This window comes from Meriones unguiculatus, chromosome 1 (genome assembly GCF_030254825.1).
Source record: "Meriones unguiculatus strain TT.TT164.6M chromosome 1, Bangor_MerUng_6.1, whole genome shotgun sequence".
Lineage (NCBI taxonomy): Eukaryota > Metazoa > Chordata > Mammalia > Rodentia > Muridae > Meriones > Meriones unguiculatus.
In genome coordinates, this window is record NC_083349.1 from 55,321,610 (window position 1) to 55,345,491 (window position 23,882).

Consider the following 23,882-nt stretch of genomic DNA (forward strand, 5'->3'; position numbering starts at 1 on the left):
GGAGGTTGGTTAGCCAATCGCAAAGCTCATGTAAGAAATGATGGGCAGACAAAAGTCTCCAGCAGGGGGCGTCGGAGCAGGAAGGGAGGAGCGCTCACAGCACTCATCGCTAGGGTGAGCACCAGAAGAGGAGGTTTTCCAGAGTGTGAAATGCTGTCGTGTGTGAGAGCCAGGAGGTAGAGGAGGGGAGCATGCTTTGGGAAGAGAGTGTGAGAGACCTGCGCTTGTTAAATTTTGAACACTTTGAAGGGGTGGGGGTGGGGACTCAAGGAAAACAAAATAGCAGGAACTGGTTAGATATGGTACCTGAGTGTCTCAAAAAATTCTCCTGTACTCAGAGCACTGTGGGTGGGTGAAGCTAGATCAGGGGACCAGGGCTCTCAGTAAGTCAGAAGGCTGATTCTGGTTCTTCAGTTCACCTACACATCACCTTATGATAACTGTGTTTTCCTAAAATATAAGAGACGCTGCGTAAGTATTTGAGGAGTGACTAAGTTTTATTTCTTTAGGTGTTGGTGTACTTTTTAAAAACTCCTTTATTTGCATTTCTTTCATCTTTTCTTCTCTGCTCCACCCCAATCCCTTCCAACACTCCCAACACAAGGTAAGAGAGAGAAAGGGTTGGTGGGAGAAGTTCTGTTTACAGAAGGGGGAAAATGTGGACATAAACATGTTTTTGTTTTGATCCCAGGTGTGAGATGTGGAACTGATTCAGATGGTCCACAGTAGCAGACTATTTGCTTCTTGAGGGCTCTGAGAGGAGCTCTTTGCCAGTTGTATATAGTTTGAATCTGAGGACTCTGGAGAGGATAAATGCCAGGGCCCAGAGTGGCACTCCAAGAAAGAACAAGGCAGCTCCTGCTTCCCCCTTGCTTCTCCTAGTTGCCATTGTGAAACAAGAAGTTGGAGATCTCCTGAAAAGAGGGTTGAGGGTTGGACTGGCTCCAAAGAACCTGACGACCCTAACCAGCAGGAAGCAGCTAAGAAAGAACTACATCCCCTCTCCCACTAACTCTTTCTCTCTCCTACCTGGTGTTGGGGTATTGAAAGGGTTTGGGGTGGAGAAGGGAGAAAAAGATAAAAGAAATGCAAATAAGAGTTTGTTTTTTGTTGTTGTTGTTGTTGTTGTTTTAAAGTATGCCAACATTTAGGTTTTTAAAAAGTTCAGATTCCTCAAAAAAATTAACTAGAATTGATCCTCAGTGTTGAAAAAAGAAGATACTGGGCTGTTAACAACATCCTTGTTAAGCTGGGACATACCTGCATTTCCAGCATTCCAGGGGCAGAGGTCAGAGGACTGAGACGCTAGCCTGCCCCGACTACATACACAGTGAGTTCCAGGTCAGCTTGGGCTCTGCAGCAAGATCCTATCTAAAAGTGTTTCAAAGAGTCAAACATGAAAATCCTTAACATTCTACCGTTTTAGTTATTTTATTTTTTATTACACTTTACTTATTTTGCCACTAATACTCTGCTTTGCGAGTAGGGAGAAAGGAATGGTTAGGTGACTACCAATAAGGGAAAAACAAATCCTAGACATATAGCCTGTTTGTCTCTGTAAAAATCAAGGAAGTAATTTAGTCATGTATCTTTCCCAAATATAAAGCAAATATTCTTCTTTTGACTGGGGGGGGGGGGGGATTTAACTTCTGTCTTAGCAAATGGGAATAAGGCTGAACACAACCAGGAAACATGCACAAAGTGGGACATTTAGAATAGGGCCTCTCACAAGGTAGCTCAGGAATTCGCTGTTCTTGACTGATTGGTTGAGTGACTTGGGAGGGGTGGGGCATGTCATTGCAGTGTGGAGGTCAGAACTTGTGGAAGTTAGTTCTTTGCCTCTACCATGTGGGTTCTTAGAGTTGAACTCAGATCAGACTTGGCAGCAAGCACCTTTACATTTTGAGCCATCCTACTGGCCCAGGAATTCACTGTGTAGGCCAGACTGCCTTTGCTTCCTAAATGCTAGGATTATAGACATATGCTGTCACCACCACTATGCTTGATTTTCACAGGAATGTATTTTCAGGTGCCAGACTTAATTTGTCTTCCTTTTCTTTTTTCCTTTGGGGGGTGGAGTGGGGTAGGGCGAGGTCTGATTCTGGTGCTCAGGCTGGCCTTGAGCTCAGGCTGAGATTAGAAGTATGGACCACCACATTTAGACTTCAAAGTAGCCTCAAGCTGTGAAATTGTAAAGACCAGATACCCACCCCCATAAAGCAGTTTACTCTCGGGAGTAACTGAGCTTCTCAGGGAAATAGAGAAATTTAATTCTCCCAAGAGACCTAATATAAAATAACTGGAAAATCAGGAGCCAATACTATTCTCCACTCCTGAGTTTTATTACACATCTCTCACCCCACCTAGTGCTTCTGAAACTAAATGTGAGACTTGTGAAAATTTTGGCAATAGTACATAATTATCGGAAGGTTTCTTAGCACACATTTGAATGATCAAATGTTAATTCAAAAGTGAACAATTGAGGTGCTTCTGGCAGCACTCCCTGCATGTCACACAGTGAGACTTCAGTCACCTTAGTCCTGACACACATGTTTACTGAACACTGTAAATGCATCTTCTACACACCACCAATGAATGACGGCCCAACTCGGATTCCAGACTGGGTATTATGAATGCAGTGTTCTGACTGCACATACAAAGTTTTCTGCTCTTACGGAAAGGTAGTGATTTATTTGTGGAAAACTTAATTTTCCTCCTGCCATTCCTCAGATGTAAGCATTGAATTAACAAAATTCAAGTATAACACTTGAATTTTTGGCTTTAAATATGTGATGGAAAAATGGTCTTCCCAGCCCTAAAACAGACTGGTAGTTAGTGTCATTCCTGATGGACAGGCTTGACCTTGCTTCCAAACTCCTCGGAAAAAAATTTTTCCTGGCCTACTGTGTGATTCCAGGACTGCATGCTTGACCAGGCAGCTGAGGTAGGAGCAGGAGGCCTCTGTGTCATGTGCACAGAGGCTCTGCCCACACTGTAGCAGTGAGTTGATGGATATATTCCAAGAAGAAGTACGCATAGCCAGGAGTCGGCAATGACCAACAAGCACTGCACCAACAAGTCACACTCTGTACTTTATGGTCTCACAAGCCAGGGGGCACACCAGAAGCAAAAGGAAAAAGTTAAAAAAAAAAAACAATAAAAATAAAAAAGAGAAGAAATCTGTGATTCTTTTGCCTCTCCACATGGACACAGGTTTTCTTTTTTCTAATTGCTTATTTATTGTAAAAGAATCTTACAGCCTCCGTTTCCCTGTTCCTTTCCACAGGTGAGCCACAATCTCCAGACCCAGGGCTCAGTCAGTATTTTACCTTAGAGAACTCCAGATCACAAAAGTGACAGGCATGTGTGAATGATTCTAGACCTGAGATGTTGAACAAACAAATCCATCAACAGAGAAGGTGACATGACAGATGCCTGACCTAGGCGTGGGAACAAGCATCTGCACAAAGGAGAACAGAGGGAGAGGGAGTGATTTTGGAGAGAACTTGTAGTTGGCTCCAAGTGGATTGGGTCAGCTAGCCCACAGCTTAGGAAAATGGTCATGTTGGGCCAGTAACCTCTAAGAACAAACTTGAAGACCCTAGTGGTGGGAGTGACTGTGTCTGGGAGCAAGGCTGCTTAGCTAGATCACAACTGTGGAACAGGCTCTGTTAAGAACTGTGCTGCCAGCAACCATGCCCCTGACTGCGCTGTGCAGAAGCGCTTCTCGCTCGGTGGTAACTGCTGCAAGAACTTTGCCCCTTTCAGAGAAAAGGCTACTTGCTAAGGACTCTGGAATGGAACAAAATAATAAAGCAGTTGAAGATGGCATATAGTCAGCATTTTCTGCTCCTGAAGCAGGGTTATAACTAAGTTTTATTGAAAGACAATTTGTGAGTGGGTGGTGGTGGAGTGCACCTTTAATTCCAGCACTCAGGAGGCAGAGGCAGCAGATTTCCGTGAGTTTAAGGCCAGCCTGCTTTATAGAGTTCCAGGATAGCCAGGGCTATACAGAGAGGCCTTGTCTTGAAAAACTAAAACAACAAAACAAAACAAACAAACAAAAACCAATCTGAGTTTCAGAGCATTAATAACCTCCAACCCCCTCTCTGTCTGGCTTTCAAATCCCCATACAGTGAGTTTCCATCCATGTTTAATCCATTCAGTGTTTTTCCTATGATCAGTTTAGTCTGTAGAAATACCTGGGCCTCCCCTCAGGTTGTCCCAGGTCCCCAGGTCACTTCTCTGGCCCATTCACTCTCCCAGGCCCGCAGATTTTGATGTTTGTGCCAACCTCATTATGTGGCCAAAGCTCACCCTCAATGCAAGCTGCACTGACTGTCTCCAGTGGCACATATTGCTCAGATGGGGATGGTGCCTTCGAATTTCAGGTTTCACGTATTTTCACTGGACTTATTCTTTTTACATCCTAACACTTCATGTTCATTGTCGTATTCCAAGGCTTAATGTAAAAAAAAAGAATTTAATAAATTATTAAATTAAAACAATTTGATTTAATGTCATTTCTTCCATCAAAAACTTGCTTTAATTAAGTGGACAGAATGAGTCTTTACGTTTCAAGTTTTGTTTTTCTTTATACTATAATTTTCAACCAATTTGTCTTTACTCAAGAAGAACAGGAAATGACCTCAAGAAGTCTGTGTGCATGTTACCATCTGTGGATTGATTGGCTAGGCCGTCAGGGCTCTGTGAGCTACCAATACCTTATCCTTAAAGAAACATCTTCAAATAGATATCAGGCATAAAACTGGACTAAAAGAAGAATATTTCGCCAGAAAAACAACCAAGTCCCCTTATTTGAACACTACTGTACAGTTTATGAGAGTCTCCACTCCCCTTTAAGCCTCATACACATAAAAATGTTCTGGGTGTAACACAGGCTGTCAACTTCTGCCATGATGCTGGACTTCACAGAGTTTTCAGGCATTTTTATCACCCCCCCCCCCAAACACAACAAAGTAGGGAAGGACAGAAAGGACTGGTGGGTTCATTTGCTAGTGAGAAGAGGAGATGGGATTCCATTCACTTTGGAAAATGAGTAGAAAGAACTACACTCCTAACTCAGGTCTGGGCAAAGGGGGTGGCAACACTTTGGAAAAAGAGCAAGACAAAATATAGAGCCAGCAGTTTCCTGGCTTGAAGTGTCAGTGCTAATGCAGGCCTAGCCATTCTGAGTTCACTCTGGGTGATAGCAAGAGCATGTGCCTGTGAGCTGCTAGACAGATCTTGCAGACAGACAAAAGTCAACGTGGAGAGACGGAGGCCCTTGGCCTGCCCAGCTTTACAAGCAGACAACCCCGCTGTGTGCCCAAAGGCCTGTGGAGCTCTGGGCAGAGCACTAGAATGATGGAACAGTGTAATCACTTTTCTAGACCACCATCTTCAACTTACAAAGATTCCTGGCTGGGCATGGTGGCTCATGCCATTAATCCCAGCACTGGGGAGACAGGGTTGGGGAGATTCTGTGAGTTGGAGTCCAGCCTAGTCTATACTGGGAGTTCTAGGTCAGTCAAGGCTACATAGTGAGTAAATGGAAAAGGTTTTTAGTTTGTTTTTTTTTTTTTTCCTTTTAGTTGGGTTCTGTTTCCCTAAATTCCATCCTGTAACCGTTAGTACATGAGGACCTGTTTAGCCAAAATAAGTAGGCTGTCTTAAGAGTTTCCCACAGGGAAAAATGAAACCTGATTATTTTCTTTCTTCACTTGGTCTGTGAGTTGAGAACTCCAAGTAGAAAGATGCACAGGATGAGGACGAGAGAGGCTGAGTCTTTTTGAACACTGGTCCCCCCACTGAATGCCACTTTGAAGGGAAAGAAGAAATCAAATGGCAGTTTCCAGTCCATTCTAGGTTGATCCCTTGGTGGCTCTGGCTTCTGAGTAATGTCCACAAAGTTCACAACAGTAGTCAAAGAAACTTCTATTCCTTTCTGGTGCTCCTACAGGGAGAGAGTCAAAGGTAGGTGAGCTCTTGGTACATTTCATGGAGTCTCCACCTGCTTTACTTTCTTTGGACTGAAAACACATGTGCTCTGAACAAGATACTTCTTCTTGAATGGCCCCATGTAGTTCTCTTTGTGTGAGATACAAGCAGATACATTTCAAACAACAGACCCATGACCCAGAATTTGAACAGGTGCATCTCAAGACTCATTCTCAGAGTCTGGCACACATGTCCTTGGAAGGCAGAGATAGGAGGATCAGAGGTTTCAGATCATCCTTGACTACAGCTAATCTGAGGACAGTGTGGGCTATACAAAAAGCTGTCTCAAAAGAGACTTTCACTGTCTCCAACTAGGGAACTGCCTGACAGCACAAAGGCCAGATGACCAAACCATCACATGCTTAGCAGCTCTTCCCTATCAGAGGATGGCTGAAAACCAAAGAATCGAGGGAAGAAAACAAAGAAACAAACAAAATCACCGTACTGCAAATATCAAATTCATAGACTCGTAGACTTTAAAGATTTCCTCAGCCGTCTATAATGCAAGTCAAATAGCAGGGATGTTCCAGGAGAAATGACCATGTCTGGTAGACCCTGTATCTAATTTCAGAGAAAGGACTTCTAGATGCAGCTGGACCTGGTGTCATGTTCCTAAAGTGAATTCCTTTGTTTTGACCTTGTGCTGACCACACAAACTCTGATTCTAATTTGACAGTAAATAATAATCTTTTAGAACCTGGAATGAAGCTATCCTGTTTTCCCTTCATCACTCTCATGAATATTCCTACTACCTGCTAGAGTTTGTTTATTTAGTTATTTATATGTGTTTTTAAAGATTTATTTATTTATTTTTGTTTTATGGCCATGAATGTTTTTGCCTGCCCATATGTTTGTGTACCATGTGCACCTGCTATCCAGGGAGGCCAGTAAATGTTGTCGGATCCCCTAGAATTGGAGTTACTGACAGTTGTGATCTGCCATATGGAATCAAACTTGGGTCCTCTAGAAGAGATGTCCGCTCGTATACACCAAGCCATCTCTCTAGCATCTGCTGTGGTTCTTGAAAACATCAAACAGATTCCAAAAATGTAATTTTGCCTGGAAGTACTCTTTTAAGAGCTTTACTTAATTCTGATTTTGAAGTGGCTGTAGGGGCTCTTTTGTAAAGCAGTCACACTCGCCATAGCGTTGGCGAGAACTGAGAACTGCGAACTGAGAACTGAGATGCTCAGCCACATTCATCCAAGAACAGCCTGCCTTGGCTAAAGTGGTTCAAGAAATACAAGACTCCAACCAGACACTGAAAACTAGCTGAGACTAACTGGAAAAAGATAATTAGGGCATGCTTCACATAGAAAACTTAACAACAAGTAATACTACGTTTTCTTTGGAATTTAACTAATGATAGGGATTTTTGTTAGAACCTTAATTTAGTCCCCAGGAACTTTGGAATGAAAATGAGATACATTAACAATTTTGGAATAAAGTGAGCTGGCCAAAATGCTCAAAAATACATTGGGATGGAAGATGGAATGGAAAGTAAATTTTTAGTTCCAGCCTTAGAGTTGTGTAGGAACTCAGTTAATGTCCTTTTAGCTGCTCTGCCCCACTTCAGGGCCTTCAGGGGGAAGACAGACTTTTAGTTGCTAGTTTTCCTGGAAGGACACTTCATGGAGCAGTGGTTAGAAAAGGGGTAGCGGCCTCAGGTGGAAATACCCAAGCCCTGTCCACCTACACAGTATTTATCAGTAACAAAACCCATTCTTTAGTTTCTACATTTAAGTTCTTTTATTTTTATTCTCTGAATGCATGAAGCGTGTGTGTGTGTGTATGTGTGTGTGTGTATCAGAGGACAACTTGTGTGAGTTATTTCCATCCTTCCATTATGTGGGGCCCAGAGATGAAACTCATATCGCTTGGTGGCAGGTGCCTTTAATTGGCAGAACCATTTTCTGGGCCCCAAACTGATTATCTTAATGTATACTTGTCTGATTCCTTTTTAAAATTTTTATCTTAAATTTTAAATAAACATATCAAGCACATATATATGTTTCTATGGTACAGTGCACTATATTCAGATATATAAAACGGGGATGATCAGATCAGGAGAGCTTGGATATTGAGACCCCTGACATTCAAACTCTGTGTCTGGCTGCTTTCCATTGGTTTCCAAAACAGGGAAAAGGTTTTTCAGCCTAGAACTGATTTCACAGACACCCATGAGCCCAAGAAGGCAACTGTGACACCTGTGTCTCCTCAACAATATAGTGTTGAGTCCTGGGTGGCATTTTGATGGCTAAGAAGCCGCACAAAATAAGCTATCTGAATAGCGGTCCTTTTAGCTGCACATGGGACATACACTCAGCAGAGCTGCTACTTGATGGGATTTTCAAGGTGTCTTCAAAACAGTGCATCAGTGAAAACAGATACAGAAACTCCCCTTTCACTGAAATGGGAAGATAATAACCTAAGAAAAACATGGGTGGAGGCAGGGTTTACAAAGGAAAGGAAGGCCATGTATGAGGAGATGGAAATGATAATTATTCTTATTTGATCATTACACCTGTATTAAAAGCCCATTCTGTATCTTATAAATATATACAATTATTATGCTCCAGTTAAAACCAAGGAAACTCTTCACAGTTGTATGAAGGTTTAGAGTAAATGCTGTCCAGATGACTGTCCAGGTCAAAGGGATGGAACTGCACTTCCCAGGCCATTAAATTATTCTGAACAATGCTGAGCCATTGAGAATTTTTATTACCACGTGGAGGACAAGGTTCAGTGTATTAAACTGTTTTGGTATTTGCATTTTAAAGTTATGTACAGGCAAAATTGGAGAACTCATTGCTCAGTGTGTCTGAGTCACTGAAACAATTCCCTCAAACTCTGCTCGCCTCGTTTCTTTTGTGAGACAAACAATGCCAGAGCCACGGCAGCACATTTCTTTTTGCTAGGGTTTCAGTTCTGTTCTGTGTGGTTGACTTCACTTCTTTCTACTTTCAGTGATAAGAGCTTATGCTGTCTCCTTTAGGAATCATCGTCAACACTGCCTGAGGCTTGAGGTTTATTTGTTTCACTTCAATCTACAATGCATCAACATCCATTTTTCAACATAAAATTTACTAACCAACAACATGAAGAGTTTTGGGTTGGGTTTGTTTGGCTTTTATAACAGGATGTACATCTATGCATTATTGTAGCTTATTGAAGCTTACTGCATTTTAGTCCATTTTAAATCACCATGTTCTCCATCAAATCATTACAAATGAAAACTATTATTAAAAATCTGGGGATGGGGGCTGGAGAGATGGCTCAGTGGTTAAGAGTGCTGTCTGCTCTTCCAAAGGACCAGGGTTCAATTCCCAACACCCATATGGCAGTTCACAACTGTTTGTGATGCCAATTTCAAGGGTTCTGACATCATCACATCAAATGCACATAAAATAAAAATTAAATAAATTATTAAAAAAAATCTGGGGATGCTTCCTCTGAGAGTTGTGTTTTGCAGCTACACTCACGACTGTGAGCTAGAACAGAATGTCTTTGGCCAGAGTGTAACTCATGACTGATACACGCAGCTCTTATTCTACTGGAAAGAACACCATCAGGTGCATATATTGTGAGTATTACCCTCTGGTCTTGTTTTACTTTTATTTATTTTTTCTTTAAATGTCTTTTTGTTGGGTTTTAATGCTTTATTTGATGTAAAATTTATAAAGAAGAAAATCGATGTGCACTAGTGTTTAGGTCAGAGTTCTGGCTGCTAACTGTGTTATCCAGCCAAAGCCAAAACAAGAGCCAGGAGGTGCATCATCTCCATTCCTCTGCGATTCCTTTTCGATCTTATCACTGGACTACCTAATGGTTCTTCAGTTATTCACGATCAAAATACAGCTGAAATTCTAACTACTTTCTACTTGGTCAGGTAGACTGAAGGACTGAATAACATAGCAGGCAATGTCCTACCAGAAAAAGACAAAGGGTCAAACATCTAGAAAAGAAAACAGTCAGTGGGCGGCTGTAACGCCCGAGTCAGAGACGATGGAAAAGAAGAAACACAAAAACAGTCTTGTGTCAACAGAACTCAAATTATAGTTGAGGAAAATTTATCAGTGGATTCAGTGCAGGTTCTGGAACAGACTATAGGAGTCTTCCAGAAACATATCCGTCTAGAGAAAGAACAGGAACCCTCCTGATAGCCTGAGGGTTAATGCTGCTGATGGGCACAGACCACCAAGTGGTCCAACCTTGCTGCTTGGGAGAGCAAAAGTACTTTGTGTCAGACATACGTGCAGGCCCCAGTTACTTTTCTGGCAAGCAAATATATTGCAACAAACAGAAATTTCAATGTTTCAGTTTTCATTAAAAGTTAACCAGTTCAAACACAAATCATTTCACCTCATTATTTCTATGTAAAAATACTGTATTTTTGAATCTGTAAAGGCACCAGAGATTATACATTCTAGAACCAAGGCAGATGCTAAGTCTGTTCTCCAGCACATTATAAACAGGAGACTTATGTTTACTCCAGATGAAAGCATTTACTTAATGGAGCCCATAAAAGCAAGAATTGGAACTACACCTGTAACTTTATTCACACTCAACAGATTCCAAAACACCACTAGTTGAGTGCCTAGACTAGTTGAGTGAACAGACATGCATAGAAAATGCTTTCTGTGGTCAGAGTAGTAATAATAGCAGGGCTATTTAAATGAAATTAGCCTCTACTGAAATCTGGATGGGGCCATGAGGAAGGTTGTAGTCACTGTGACAGAACGTGAATTTTCAAAGCTGAAAAGACTGGAAAATGGACTCTGGGGACTCCTTCTAAAGAAACACACACACTGCCTCTCAGGAGTTCAACAATGGCCTGGCCATCAACCACGCGAGGAACATGACTTACCTGTACAGACTTGCACTGGTACAGGAATCGGGCACCGGCCACATGAGCTTGTGGGTTGGACTGAAGTCCGATATATGCCCACAACACCTGGATCTCCAGGGAAACTGGTATGAAACAGCAGGAAGTGCAGTTACCAGCCTGCAGAAGGTAAAGAAGCACTCAGTTGCCATCGTTTTTTGTTTTTTTGAAAAGATTTTTGTTTATGTGTTTGCATGTGTCTCTGTGTGTATTTGCACATGTGGCCATGAAGGCTAGAGAGGGTGTCAGATTGTCTGTAGGTAGAGCTCTAGACCGTTGTGAGCTACCAATGGGTGCTCTTAACTGCTGGGCCATCTTCTCTCAGCATCTCCAGAGCAGCTATTGTTTTTAAAGCTTCGTGTAATACTATAGAAGGCCCATATGGCTCAGAGGAAGCACAAAACCAGGCCATATTAATGTACTTAATCTTAAAAAAGTTGTATTTAAAAATGAACAACAGGATGAAGATTCTTCTGGAAAACTAAAGATACATCTAACATATGGTCTGGCTATTCTGCTCTTGGAGGTGTATAATCAAGGAAAATGAAACCAGCATGTCAAAGAGATAGCTGCACTGCCACTCACAACAACCAACATCGGCTCTCCACTGAGGTTCCTATTAATGGATAAAAGGATGAAGAAAGTGTGGTATCCATCTAATGGAGTAAGAGTCATTTGCTCATGAAAGAAAAAAAGAAAACGGAACCCTGTCATTTGCAGTAAAATGGATGGACATCGAGAACACTACATTCTATGAAATAAGTGACACATGGGTACACTGTCATTCATAAGCAAGAACTGATCTTTTCTTCTTTTGATTTTTAAGATATGGTTTCTCTATGCAGCCCTGGCTGTCCTGGAACTCACTCTATACAGAGAAACCCGTTTTCCTCTGCCTCTCAAGTGTTGCTGCCACCACCCAGCTGAAAATGCTGAGCTTAGCAGACAAGAGTAGAATTCTACAGTGATTAGGGGAGACTAGTTAAAGGTGGGGTGGGGTACACAGAGAGTAAAGTGGGATAGTTAGTAGCAAGCCACCAAGCTTTAGTTAAACAGGAAGAAGAATTCCTAGTGCTCACAGCATAGTAGGGAAACTAGTTTTAAGTAACTACTCCAAGCGCAGTAGGGCAATTACAGTTTTAAATAACTGATTGTGTATTTCACGCAGAATCTGGAGGTTTAATTCCCAGCACTGAAAGAAAAAAGTTCTTGAGAAGAAGAGCTCGCAGGCTCTGAAGGCAACAATAAGGAGATGGAAATGATTACTAATGGTGCATGAATGTGCTGAAATCTGACAAACAGACCATATATACACATGGTTATGTTAATTAAGAATAAAACTTCCAAAAAGGCACACAGCTAGAAACACTCAAGGAGAAACACTCATTAAAGCCACAGCTACAAAGAGTGTCCTACGGACCAAGGATAGGAAAGGCCATGGCCTTGAGCAGACAACTTGGATTGAAAGAATAAAAAAAAGGATATAACACATGAGCAATGACAAGTTAAATAAGACACATTAAGGTTAGGTTCTGTAGCCATACAAACAGTTTTGTTTTTTTTTTGTTTTTGTTTTTTGTTTTAAAGGCATCAGGGAGCCAAGTACATCTTTGGAACAGAGATATGGCATATTTAAATCAGTACCCGAAGAGAAATAACTGCAAGGTGTGGGAAAACGCATCTTATTCGACTTCAACTTTTAAACAGTTAATAGCTTTTAGGTAAATGTGAAAAGTGTGATCTTTATTTGGTGGCAGTGAGAACCTGGCAAGAGTTCTACACAGAGCCACACACCTTGTCCTAAAAACCTGACCTGTTGCAATCGTAAGAGAACAAGCCTGCTGTCAGCCTCATAAACAAATCCATATTGAGCAATATTTAAGACTGCAAGTGTAGCTGGAAACGTGGCTCAGCAGGTAAAGCTTGCTGGCTGCCAAGCCAGGCAAGCTGAGTTTCATCACCCCCAGGACCCACACGGAAGGATAGGACCACCTCTCCAACCTGTCCTCTGACTTCCACACATATTCACTAACATGATAAACGTAATGAAAAAAAAGAATATGAGAGAATATTTGAAGTACATGGCATGGCTTTGAACCATAAGCAACCATCAGTGGTTCTCAACCTTCCTAATACTGCGACCCGTTAATATAGTACCTCATGTTGTGGTGACCCCCAACCATAAAATTATTTTCATTGCTACTTCATAACTGTACTTTTGCTGTTATAAGTTATAATGTAAATAAATACCTATGTTTTCAGATGGTCTTAGATGACCCCTGTGAAAAAGTCATTCAACCCCCAGAGGAGTCATGACCCACAGGTTGAGAACTGCTGCTCTAGATTCTCTGCAAGTTTCTTTTAAAGTAAGGAAAATAGATTAGATGAAAATGTACTTGACCTCAAACAGGAACACCTTCTTACATTGTTCTTGGTATGATAAAGACAGGCAGAAAGAAGGCTGGCTTTGGCCTTGCTGTCCGCCAGTCAGAGGTGGCTTCCTTCCTTACCGAAACACTGCAGTTCCTGCTGAGGATCCTGGTCCACCCTCCTTTCTGGGCTGGGTCAGCATTACCAAAGATGGCAACATGGTCTGGTTTGGGACTTCCATGAAGAGTCTGGTAAATCTCCGTCTGCAAGTGGCTACAATTTGCCTCTTTGGGTCTGAAAGTAAAGACCGTAGAAGCTGGAGTCGAACACTAGCCTGGGAGCGACACCATATTAGTATTCAAATATAAAATTAATAATATGATAGAGATTGGAAGAAATCATCTTAGCAGGCACTCCACAAATCTAAGGACTATTGTTTTCTTAAGTATTATTTAAAATATTAAACAGTTACGACATCTACATAGTCCCTATAAACAGAAACAAAATTGTGGAAAGCGCTCTGAGGCAAATAATTACCTTAACTTGCACCCAGATACTGTGTTCATTCCAAACTGTACTTCGTGTCTCTTAACAGAGCAAATTCCATTACCTTCGCTCTTCAACAGGGTCATCTGAGGTACAGGAATGATGGTCAAGGCAATTATTACAGATAAGAGAAGTGGGCGGGGCTGGGAAATCGATGTTACCACCCTTCCTTAAGCATTATTTGTATTATATTAATATACTGCCAGTTCAGTCACAAATTTATTTTCTCTAGTAGTTAAAAAACCAGACAAATAATGTCTTTCTAAAAAGGATTAACCGTATATTAGCATATGGATATTTACTTACAATAAAGAAAAGTCAGTATAACGTTCACTGTTAGCTAGGCTGGGGTGTGATGCCTTGGGAGGCATCAACATTTAAGAACGCAGTACACTTCAGTGAGGAAAGTGCTGAATACCAAGGCCCAGCAGAACCCTGAGAACTGGAAAACCCAAAAGGTCAGCAGCATTTGTCAGACTGCCACAGTCCACCCAACTCCAAAAAAGATACCGAGTGACCTAAGTGACCAGTTAGCACCAAGAGTGGCTTCCCGATGAGGTAGCCAGGATTCCCACTTCTAGGGCCAGTGCGAAAAGCAGCCTCTCTGTGCTGAAATGCCTGCAGAAGGAAGAAGACATTACTGTGCAAACACGCTTCCCCACTGCACTCTTCCCGCCGGACTCACTTCTTCCCTCTCTGAACTGCGGCATTATTGCCACTATTCCCTGGCTTTCCTCTCTAAGTCTGGAATTACCTGTTTGCTGTTGAGTTCCTGGGAGTACTGAGGATTAAATTTACGGTCCTGCATATGCTAGGCAAGTGCTCTCTGCCTGATATAAGCAATCTGAACACTCAAATTCACTACATGCTCATTCTGCCAAGGATTACTAAGGATCTACTAAGGATCCCTCGACACTATGTCTCAAATATTGGTACTGATTTCGTGCCATGTGGGGCCTGGCTGAATCCAGAGGCATTTAAATATACATTTAATTTTAATCAGTATCAGGACTGTGAGAGACACAAGCTGTTCACAGACCTGGAAAGGACTCTGCTTGGTTTAAGAGGAGGAAAGGGGTAGAAAGGCAGATAGAGGACAGAAGTCAAAGTTCAGTGGGCAGTAAGATTATGAACGTTCAAAAATGAGAAAAGAGAGTAAAGGAATTGTGTGCTGCTGACTGAACCACAGTCTCACAGTGAGCATCTTTAACACGTTCTGATTCCAGTACCGTTTTGGTTGGGCCCAAACAGTGCATCAGAGAATATGTTAATGACACACATGTACTGAATACCTGTCACTCTAGCCAAATTAAGGAACAGTACATGTCAAGACCTCAAGTAAGACCAAAGCAGGCCTTAATATGCTGATTCCATTTCACATGCACTACAGGAAGAGTGCTATTATTTCTTTTCTATAAAGCAGAGCGGGAGATTTTATTAGATATATTAGTAGAGAAAGAGGTGCAAAGACAGACAGACAGACAGACAGACACACAGACACACACACACACACAAACACACACACACACACAGTATGGACACTGGCTCTGCAATGTGCTCTTTTTCAGGACTCATCCCCTAAAACTCTCTCTGTGAGAAGGCTACTGACCCTGAAGTGAATGATGAAGTCTTGCTGTAAGGAAACACCTGGCTTGACAGTCAGGTTGGTCTGTCTAAAGCTGACAGAAACTTTCTGGATCCCAAAGGTCCCATTGGTCTCTATCTCATAGATGACCTGAAAGGTGAAAGAAGAATCAATTTATGAAACAGTGGTGGGTTTACTGTGTTCAGCACAGAAAGCTCTTCTGTGTTTTAACTGCATGCAAGAGACTTACATAGTGATTGGAACACACCAAAAATAATAGTATGCCATGGTAAAGATGGCTTGATAATGCATTTGCACGCGGCTCTTAGAAAAAGTTCACAGAAGAGGTGTGCTTAGTTACGAGGTCCGCCTGCCTCTGCCTCAAGTTGCTGGGATTACCTGCACCCCATGCTTAGTTAAGAGTTTTGAGTGTGGGAAAAGACATGCAGGTGTAGAATTAGACAAAGGCAAACATGGAATGGAAACCTTACTAGACCCTTAAGTGTCTGAAGAGAAATAAAGATAGTATCTGGGGACAAAAGGGAGTGCAGTCCTTAAAAATCATACTTTAGGATAATGCTTACTCCTTTACACGGTGTGTTGATTATAAGGGAAAACTAAAGTGGGCTAATCTCAGACTTTGAGAGGATGCCATGTCAGCAGGCGGAAATGTGTAAAGCTGGTAGGAGGTGGCACAAGACTCTGTGTGCCGAGGAAGGGCCTGACCCTAAAACACTGGGACAGTAGTGATGGACATGACTGAAGCACGGTGGGGAAGAAAGCAATGGGCTCAACTCCTGACGCTGAAATGACCTTCAGCAGTTCAGTGAGTCATGCTGGTCCAGTGGGTCCATTCTCAACCTGTGGGTCATGACCCCACTGGGAATTGACTGACCCTTTCACAGGTGTTGCCTAAAACCATCAAAACCCATCAATATTTACATTATGATTCATAACAGGAGCAAAATTACAGTCACGAAGTAGCAACAATATAATGGTGGGGGGTGGCACCACGACATGAGGAACTTAAAGGGCTGCAGCATTAGGAAGGCTGAGAACCGCTGATCTATCCCTTATCAGAAGATGAGGCCCCTCTGCTGATCCTGACCAATATGCACCAGAATCTGAGTTTCATACCTGGGAGATGATATTCTGACATGTGTTTCCAGCCAGCAGAGGAGGACTGCTTTGTGAGGCAACCGTTACAGGAACCTGGAACTTGAAAGAGAAAAAAGCAAACCAACTGAAATTGAAAAGTTTTTTCTCTTCCAGCTAGGAATTATGCTAAAATGAATAATTGTCTTTCCTCTTGGCTACACCACTTTGCTCTCCTTCCAGTGCCTGATGACTTAAATTCAAGCCATTCTGAGTCAGCCTATCTCAAGACAACCTTCTTAGAATGCTGTTTGTATCAGATATGAAACAAGGGCCTCAGCCAATCAGATGTAAAGAGTTCTGTATTCTGCCTCCCCTCTTAGACAATGCCCACTATTACATGAAAAGCCTTAGAGATGCCCACTCCAAGCACAGCATTTACCTGATTTAATGGGTATTTTCTAGACTTACCAACATGTGAAGCTATTTCTAGAGCAATACTTGATTGTGGTACAAAACACCTACATTCTCTTCCATTATTATAATCTATAACGAAATGGCTCAGATGCACAGCAGCCAGTTATCACTTTTCCTGATAAATGGCATCATACCTTCATATTCTGTAGATCAGTCACACCTCTAGGAACCTAGGAAAGGCAAAGAATGGAGACATGAGGGTGCATATGCCTTCCATAAAATCACCAGGAGTTTCCACTTCCTATGACCCCACACAGACTTTGGTAGAGGAAGGGGAAGATCAAAGTACTTGAGTGGCCTCTGATCTTTTACCTGACTCTCCTCTCACAAAATGTCAGAGTGGAGCTGGATGCCATGCTGGACTGAAGGCCTGTACACCCAGAGCGAGCTCACTCAAAAAGCAAGAACTTTGGCAAAACAGGGAACTGTCACTGCTCCTTCAAGGAAACCCACCAGCCAGGAGGGTGACAAGGCCTTATCATGGAATTCCCGTCTCTAAGTTTTCCATCGGCCTCTTGGCAGTGTAGATCTTAGGAATTGTGACTTGTGCTTAGGGATTTTTCTACAGCCCACAATAGTAGGTGGCATGTGAACTGCACAGTGAGGTTGAGTGATTTGAGTCTGGAGAGTGGGGACGGAGGAACACTTACCTTCAAGACTGTGAAGTTGTAGTAAGAGGCAGCATCCAGGGCTGGCTCTGAGGTGCAGCTACTGGCCAGGTCCCTGAAGAAATGAGTGCAGGCTGTGCTTTTACTCTCTAGGAAACCTTATAACACAAAGAGTGAAGGCAGCAGTGGGTGAGAAAGCCTATTTCCAAAAAAGCAAAAGGTTGGTATACTCCTGCTCCAGACCCACCTGCAGGATTGTTCTCGGCACAAAATCCCCCAGCTCCCACTGCTGCAGGCTGCCTCAGTAAGCTCACCACAGACAAGCTGGGGTAGTAAGTCAGGATGGGATCCCCAGCCTGAATAAAATACAGGATGAAGTTATTCACAGCAAGCTTAGCCTCAACCGCCCAGAAAAAGGAAGCAGAAACCAGGCTTAAGTAGAGAGTCTGTCTACTGTCCTCTAAAATGAGGCACGGTTGAGAATGGTTTACTTCATTGTAGGAGGGTACTGCAAAGTTACACTGCCAACTGTACTCTGTCGGGAAGCCCTGACTATCCCATGCCCTTCCCCAGACTCACCCTATAGAACGGTTTTGACGGCTGGGTTTCTGATGTCAAGGTGAAGGACTGACCCCCAAACTCTGCAGCCAGGGCCTCGAAGTTGGTTGCATTGACTGTTGGGAGCTTCTGGAAATAGTTTAATTTTGCTAAAATGTTAAAAAACAAAAAACAGAGACTTAGATAAAAGTGTTTCTTTTTATAAGTATCTCACATAACAAACAATTAACCAGACAGTGGTGTAGCCTGCCTTTAATTCCAGTACTTGAGAGGCAGAGGTAGGTGGATCTTTGTGAGTTTGAGACCAGCCTGGTCTACAAAGAGAGTTCCAGGACAGCCGTGCTACATGGAGAAACCCTGTCTCAAAAAATCCCAAAATAGCAACAACAACAAAAAAACCAACAACAACAACAAAAAACACTTAACCTTGAGGTACATCAAATACATTATCTCATGCAGATGGACATAAGAGTGTAAGAAAGTATTACAAGGTGGTTCAGCAGGTGAAGGTGATTGCCACCAAGACTGACAATGACTTGAATTTAATCCCCGGGACTTACATGGTTGAAGTAGAGAACTGACTCTCATAAGCTGTTCTTTGATCTCCACAAGTGTATAATGACATGTATGCATGTCACATGTACGTGTGTGTCCATCTGCCATACACTCATAGTAAATAAATGTAATTTTTACAGAACAAAGTACTGCTTGGGCACAGGGGCACTGACACCTGGTCTGTGTACCACCTTCCACTTCTTCCCTGCATCTCCGTAGCTCAGGTTTCCAGCTCTCCAGCTTCCTCCAGAAACTGCACAGAAAGGCTATCTACCTCCTAGAAAATCCAGTTATTGCTACCTTAAGCAAAAGTTAAGGTGGAGTGGAGAGAGGAGATAAGGTTAGAGGTTCAATATCTATTGATTCTTTTCATGGCTTTTTATCAGTAGGAGCAAGTTGTCACTTGCCCCTCACTTCAGCATAGGTGTATTGATGAAAGTGGTGATAAGGACAGTTAACTCCATCAGTGTCCTCCTGGCCCACTGCCCTCGACCTTGTGCTCCTAGTCCATCCATCTAGTTACCGAGATCCTTCCTTCTTTTCACCTGCTACATCTTCTCTCTCTCTGTCTCCCACTCTTTGTCCTTCTGCCTCATGGTCTCTTAGTCCCAAGCCCAGGCCCCTCAACTCCACCTACCTCTCTTCTGCCCAGTAACAGGATTTAACATCTTTATTAAACAATGAGGGATAATTGGGGAACATTTCTTACATCACTTGGATACAGGAGATGACATACAAGTGAAGGCTACATACATACACAACAAGAATATATAACCGGGCGTGCCCATAATCCTATCGCTTAGGAAGGCAGAAGTAGGCAGATCTCTGTGAGTTCAAGCCTAGCCTGTTCTAAAAAGTGAGTCCAGAACAGCCAAGGCTACACAGAGAAACCCTGTCAAGAAAAACAAACAAACAAAAAGCCAAAAGCCAAAAAGAAAAAAAAAAAAAGAATATATTTTCTTGTTAATTTTCACCATCACACATGACATACTATCATCCAACAGTTTAAAGGTAGTTACATTCTGATATAACTGTGGATCTGAAAAGAAGCCTAGAGACCATCTCTCCAATCCCATTAGGAAATCTGGATCTTCAGAGTCAAATGAGTTGCAAGGACCTCAGAGCAAGCTAGCAAAACCAGGAGTAGATCCCCAATCTCCTAATTATCTTCCATTCTTTCCACTCCACCATGCTGTAGAGACCCTTTTGCTGATCATTATCAGGAAGTACTATTCATGGTAAATAAATAATCAGTTTGTCCTTTTAAGGGGCTGACTTAAATTTATCTGGAGAGAGCCATAATATTCATATAAACTGACAATCACACAATTAACTCTACCAGTTCTAAAGGAAGGACTTAAAACCAGTCCTTCAGAATTCCAAGCATGGGTTCACTTTCAACTCGGGCAAGAGACAAAGGATTCTTAGGAGAGCTAAGATGTTCAAAATACAAGGAGAAAGAGGACCACTTGAGTCAAGGAGAAAAGCAAATAAAACTTACGGTAAAAAATGAGGACAAATTGAGGAAACAAAAACTAAGGAAAAACTGAGGACTCGGAACACAAAGTTGGCCAAAATAAAAGGTCAGGGTGAAATGATTAGAGAAAAACTTGAGATGAGTGTACCATGACTGCCAGGCTAACGGTATTTTACAGGTACTGGAGAGTCAGTGGAGTTTTCTGAAATTACTAATGTCCTCTACTAATAAGGAGGAGTAGGAGGGGTGAGCGATGGGGACTCAAAAAAGGAAAGCGACAGGGCAGGCCCAAAGACAAAGTCACGTCTTAAATAAATGTTAAATGACAAGAGCAACCAAACTTGTTTCTACTCACAATTGTTCACACGGACACAAAAGTGTGTGATTCCACTGGAATCCGTGAAAACTCTGGAAGGAAATGGGGAGTTGCTCCTGAAGATAAGAGAATTGTCCACACATACCCAGTTTGAAGATCTATGAGGAAAGACGAAGATACTGAGGCTAGAGTTAGGGGAGTGGGCCCACACCCACCGATGTCTCAAGCCCATAATATGAGGCTCTGAGGGCAGCTGTTCTGTTTTACTGGATGGTTCAGCTCCCAGGAAAAAAACCCAAGGCACTCAAAGCACGGCAGCTCACCTTACGCTTCCAGGAAGGCAGAAGGAAAAGACTGTCCTGGGGTGGAGAAGTTCGCAGTCCTTGTCACAGCAGCAGTTTAAATCGCAGGTACCAGGAGTCAAGTCACAGACACAGATCGGTAGGGCTATAAGTGCAAGAAGTAAAGCAAGATGAAGCATCCCAAAGTTTTCCCGTATGGACAGCCCTACTACCAGGCTTCGTGACAAGCCAATTTTGTCTACCGAATTTTAGACATGAGAAGTCAGTATTTCCAACCCATATCCCGCTGTCTTACCTGGGAAGGGGTCCGTGGTCGCGTTCTCGGGCATTGATGGGGTCCAGGGAGCAGGGCCCTCAGATGAGTTCGGCGGAGCTGCAGTCGCCACTTCGGGCGTCACTGGCCCCAGGACCGAGGAGGAGGGTAGGGGTAGGGCTGAGGAGGAGGGCTGCGGCCGGGCGGCGTCAGGAAGCATCAGGACCACCATCGTCAGCAGGTGCAGCCGCAGGGTGCACATGGGGCAGCCGGGCCGCAGAGGGTTAAGACAGGAGCCTCCGTCTCCAGACACCGAGCGCGGGGAGGGGTGGTCGTATCGACGTCATCTGCCTCCGTCTGCGCATTGGCTCAGGCGGTGGCCGCGCCCTCTTCAGCCAATGGAAGGTCGTGTTGTTGCGACCCTGCGCGTCCTTCGTGCTCCGCCCCCCTCCTTAGCGGCGCGTGGCTCCCGTCACCTGGCAACCGCAGGGAACCACTAGGGCCCAAGTCCCCTTTGCCGCTTGCAGCCGCTAGATGGCGGCTGGCGTCGCGTCGGTGCCCTATGCGGACCTGGAGGAATCCAGTGAGGTCTTCCACGAAGGCAAGACCTGTAGGCAGGAACTGGAGTTACTTGTCTCTTTCGGTCGGTTTTCCCAAGGTAAGAGGCGCTTTCTGTGGAAGGGCCGTGATCTCAAGGAGAAAAACACGTCGAAAGCCACGTCCCTTAAGCATGCCGGGAAACTGAGTACGGATCACGCTCCTTACTTGAGACTCAAAACAGTTAGCAGACACCCACAAGGGGCACAGACACATGCAGGCAAAACACACGCATAAAATCTAAAAGAAAAAAAAAAAAGAAATATCTTCACTATAAAACTACGGTATTTTTAAAAAGTACAATAAAGCGATGCTTATTCAATTCCATGAGTTTCTTTATCCTCCCCCGTCCCCCTTTCTGAGTCTCAGTTTCACGAATCCCAGGCTGACCCTCGAACTCAAGTGGTGGCGGTGGATGACTCAATTTCCGATCATCCTGGGTGCTGGAATTTCAGTCATACAGGCCACCACAACATCACAGACGTCATGGCTTTGGCTTCATGCACACCGGGCAAACACTTTACCAACCTAAATTTTATCGAAATGTAAATAAAATAAAATAAAATAAAATAAATTAGTGAGTGCATCACATCAGCAAAGGGTAGTGCCAGGAGAAGTTCACTACAAGAAAACAGGGTGGGATAGAATGTGAGGAGTTAGTGGTATTAAAATTTAAAAACATTTTTTTCCCCTGAGGAGAAAGAAAAGTAAGATACAGAAATGGAAATAGCCAAGGAACCAAGGAAAAAGTATATTCCCGTTTTACCGTTTTAAATGGAAGATTTTATAACACTCTCCAGAGAGTGCTTTAATCAGGAGTGGTATGCCCCTTCTGGCTGCCCATTGGCACAAACATTCTATATGCCTGCTAATCTGGTAGACACAGGCATGTACAGCTGTCATACATGTGGTGGGCCCCTCGTGCGCTTGAGCTGTTAAATGTTTAATTTTAAAGTTGTAATTAATTCACAAATAACCTAGGGTGGCTAAGAGCTATTGAACTGAGCAAGTTGGATTGTGTATGATCAAAACCCACTTGCCAGTCATCTCCCCATAGCCACGATTCCAACATCTGGGTTACTTTAATTGTTCCGGGTAATAAAGTTAGATCTGCCAGAGGTTACCTAACTGGGCTCTGGTCTACTTCCTTAAAATCAACCTCTTTTCCAGACAGAGAAGATTTGGGACACTTGAGATTGCTCATATTTTCCAAGAAGACCTTAATTTTTATAAGGCCTTGAAATCCGTAGCTAAATACATCTCTATGCTCTTAAGTATTCTCAAAATGTTTTTGCGATTGGGTGGTGAACTATGACGTAAATACATGTGTGTATATACAGTGTTTGGCCTTAATACACTCTCATTTGTGGTGCTAAGGATCCCTAAGCTTTTTATTTTTCAAGATTTATTTTTAATTGTGTGTAAGTCTCTCTGTGTGTGAGTGCCTGTGAAGGACAGAAGAGAGGGTAAGAGTGCCCTGGCGCTGGAGTGGCAGGTGGTTGTGGGCCTCCTGGTATGGATGATGGGAACTGATTGCAGGTCCTATGGAGGAGCAGAGTGCCCTCTTGCACACTGAGCCACCTCTCCAGCCCCGTATCTCATAGTTTCTCAAGGGCCAAATCCATATTGCTCAAATTACATGTATTTGCTAGGATATAATTTCTGCACAGCAAGCAGTTTTCTGTGTCCTGTTTGCCGACGCGCCCCATGCCTAGTCGTGCGAACCGCGTTCGCGTGTGAACTTAGTGAAGAGCGTTTTGTTGAACTCCTTCCGTTTAGTTTTAGTTCTCGGGAGATCATCTCATTTCAGGTTGCGCCTAGCTTTCTAAACTTTGTTTTGTATCTGAGCACGAGATCTTTCAGATTTCAAAGTTTGCAATTTGCATTTCCTCTCTCAGGTATTCCCAGATGATGGTTGGGAAACTCGGGCTGACCGATATAACTCAGGGTTGTCTCCTGGTAAGGAGATACTGTTCAGCTATCTCTTGAGTTACTTTTTCTTATGTTCAGGTTTCCACACTCCAGGGCCGGGTTCAGCTCGGAGGCAGAATGCTTGCTTACCATGATACACGCCCTGCATTCCGGTCCCAGCAGGGGGGTGGGGCATGAGTGTACGTGTCCCTCCAACTTTTCTCTACTTTGTAGAAGTCTGGGAAAGAGGAAAGAAGAGGGTTAGAATTTGTTCCCAGTCTTCCATCTTGAGCCAATCTGCTATGTTTTCAACCACATGCTGAACGCTTTTCCTCTCAAACACAGAC

The 23,882-nt window shown here is 43.1% G+C and overlaps 1 protein-coding gene across 1 annotated transcript; it reads right to left on the reverse strand.

Moving 5' to 3' along the window:
- Positions 1 to 4,491: 4,491 nt before the first annotated feature.
- On the reverse strand, positions 4,492 to 21,469 carry Tctn3 (tectonic family member 3). The gene is made up of 14 exons (XM_021633040.2): positions 21,070 to 21,469; positions 20,796 to 20,919; positions 20,512 to 20,630; positions 18,146 to 18,273; positions 17,814 to 17,922; positions 17,609 to 17,724; positions 17,093 to 17,128; positions 16,524 to 16,604; positions 15,411 to 15,536; positions 14,312 to 14,419; positions 13,793 to 13,887; positions 13,396 to 13,549; positions 10,868 to 11,005; positions 4,492 to 5,956 (listed from the first exon to the last, which is right to left on the reverse strand). Exons 1-14 carry the CDS (start codon positions 21,287 to 21,289, stop codon positions 5,720 to 5,722), a joined length of 1,791 nt encoding a protein of 596 aa, XP_021488715.1. The 5' UTR covers positions 21,290 to 21,469; the 3' UTR covers positions 4,492 to 5,719.
- Positions 21,470 to 23,882: the final 2,413 nt, after the last annotated feature.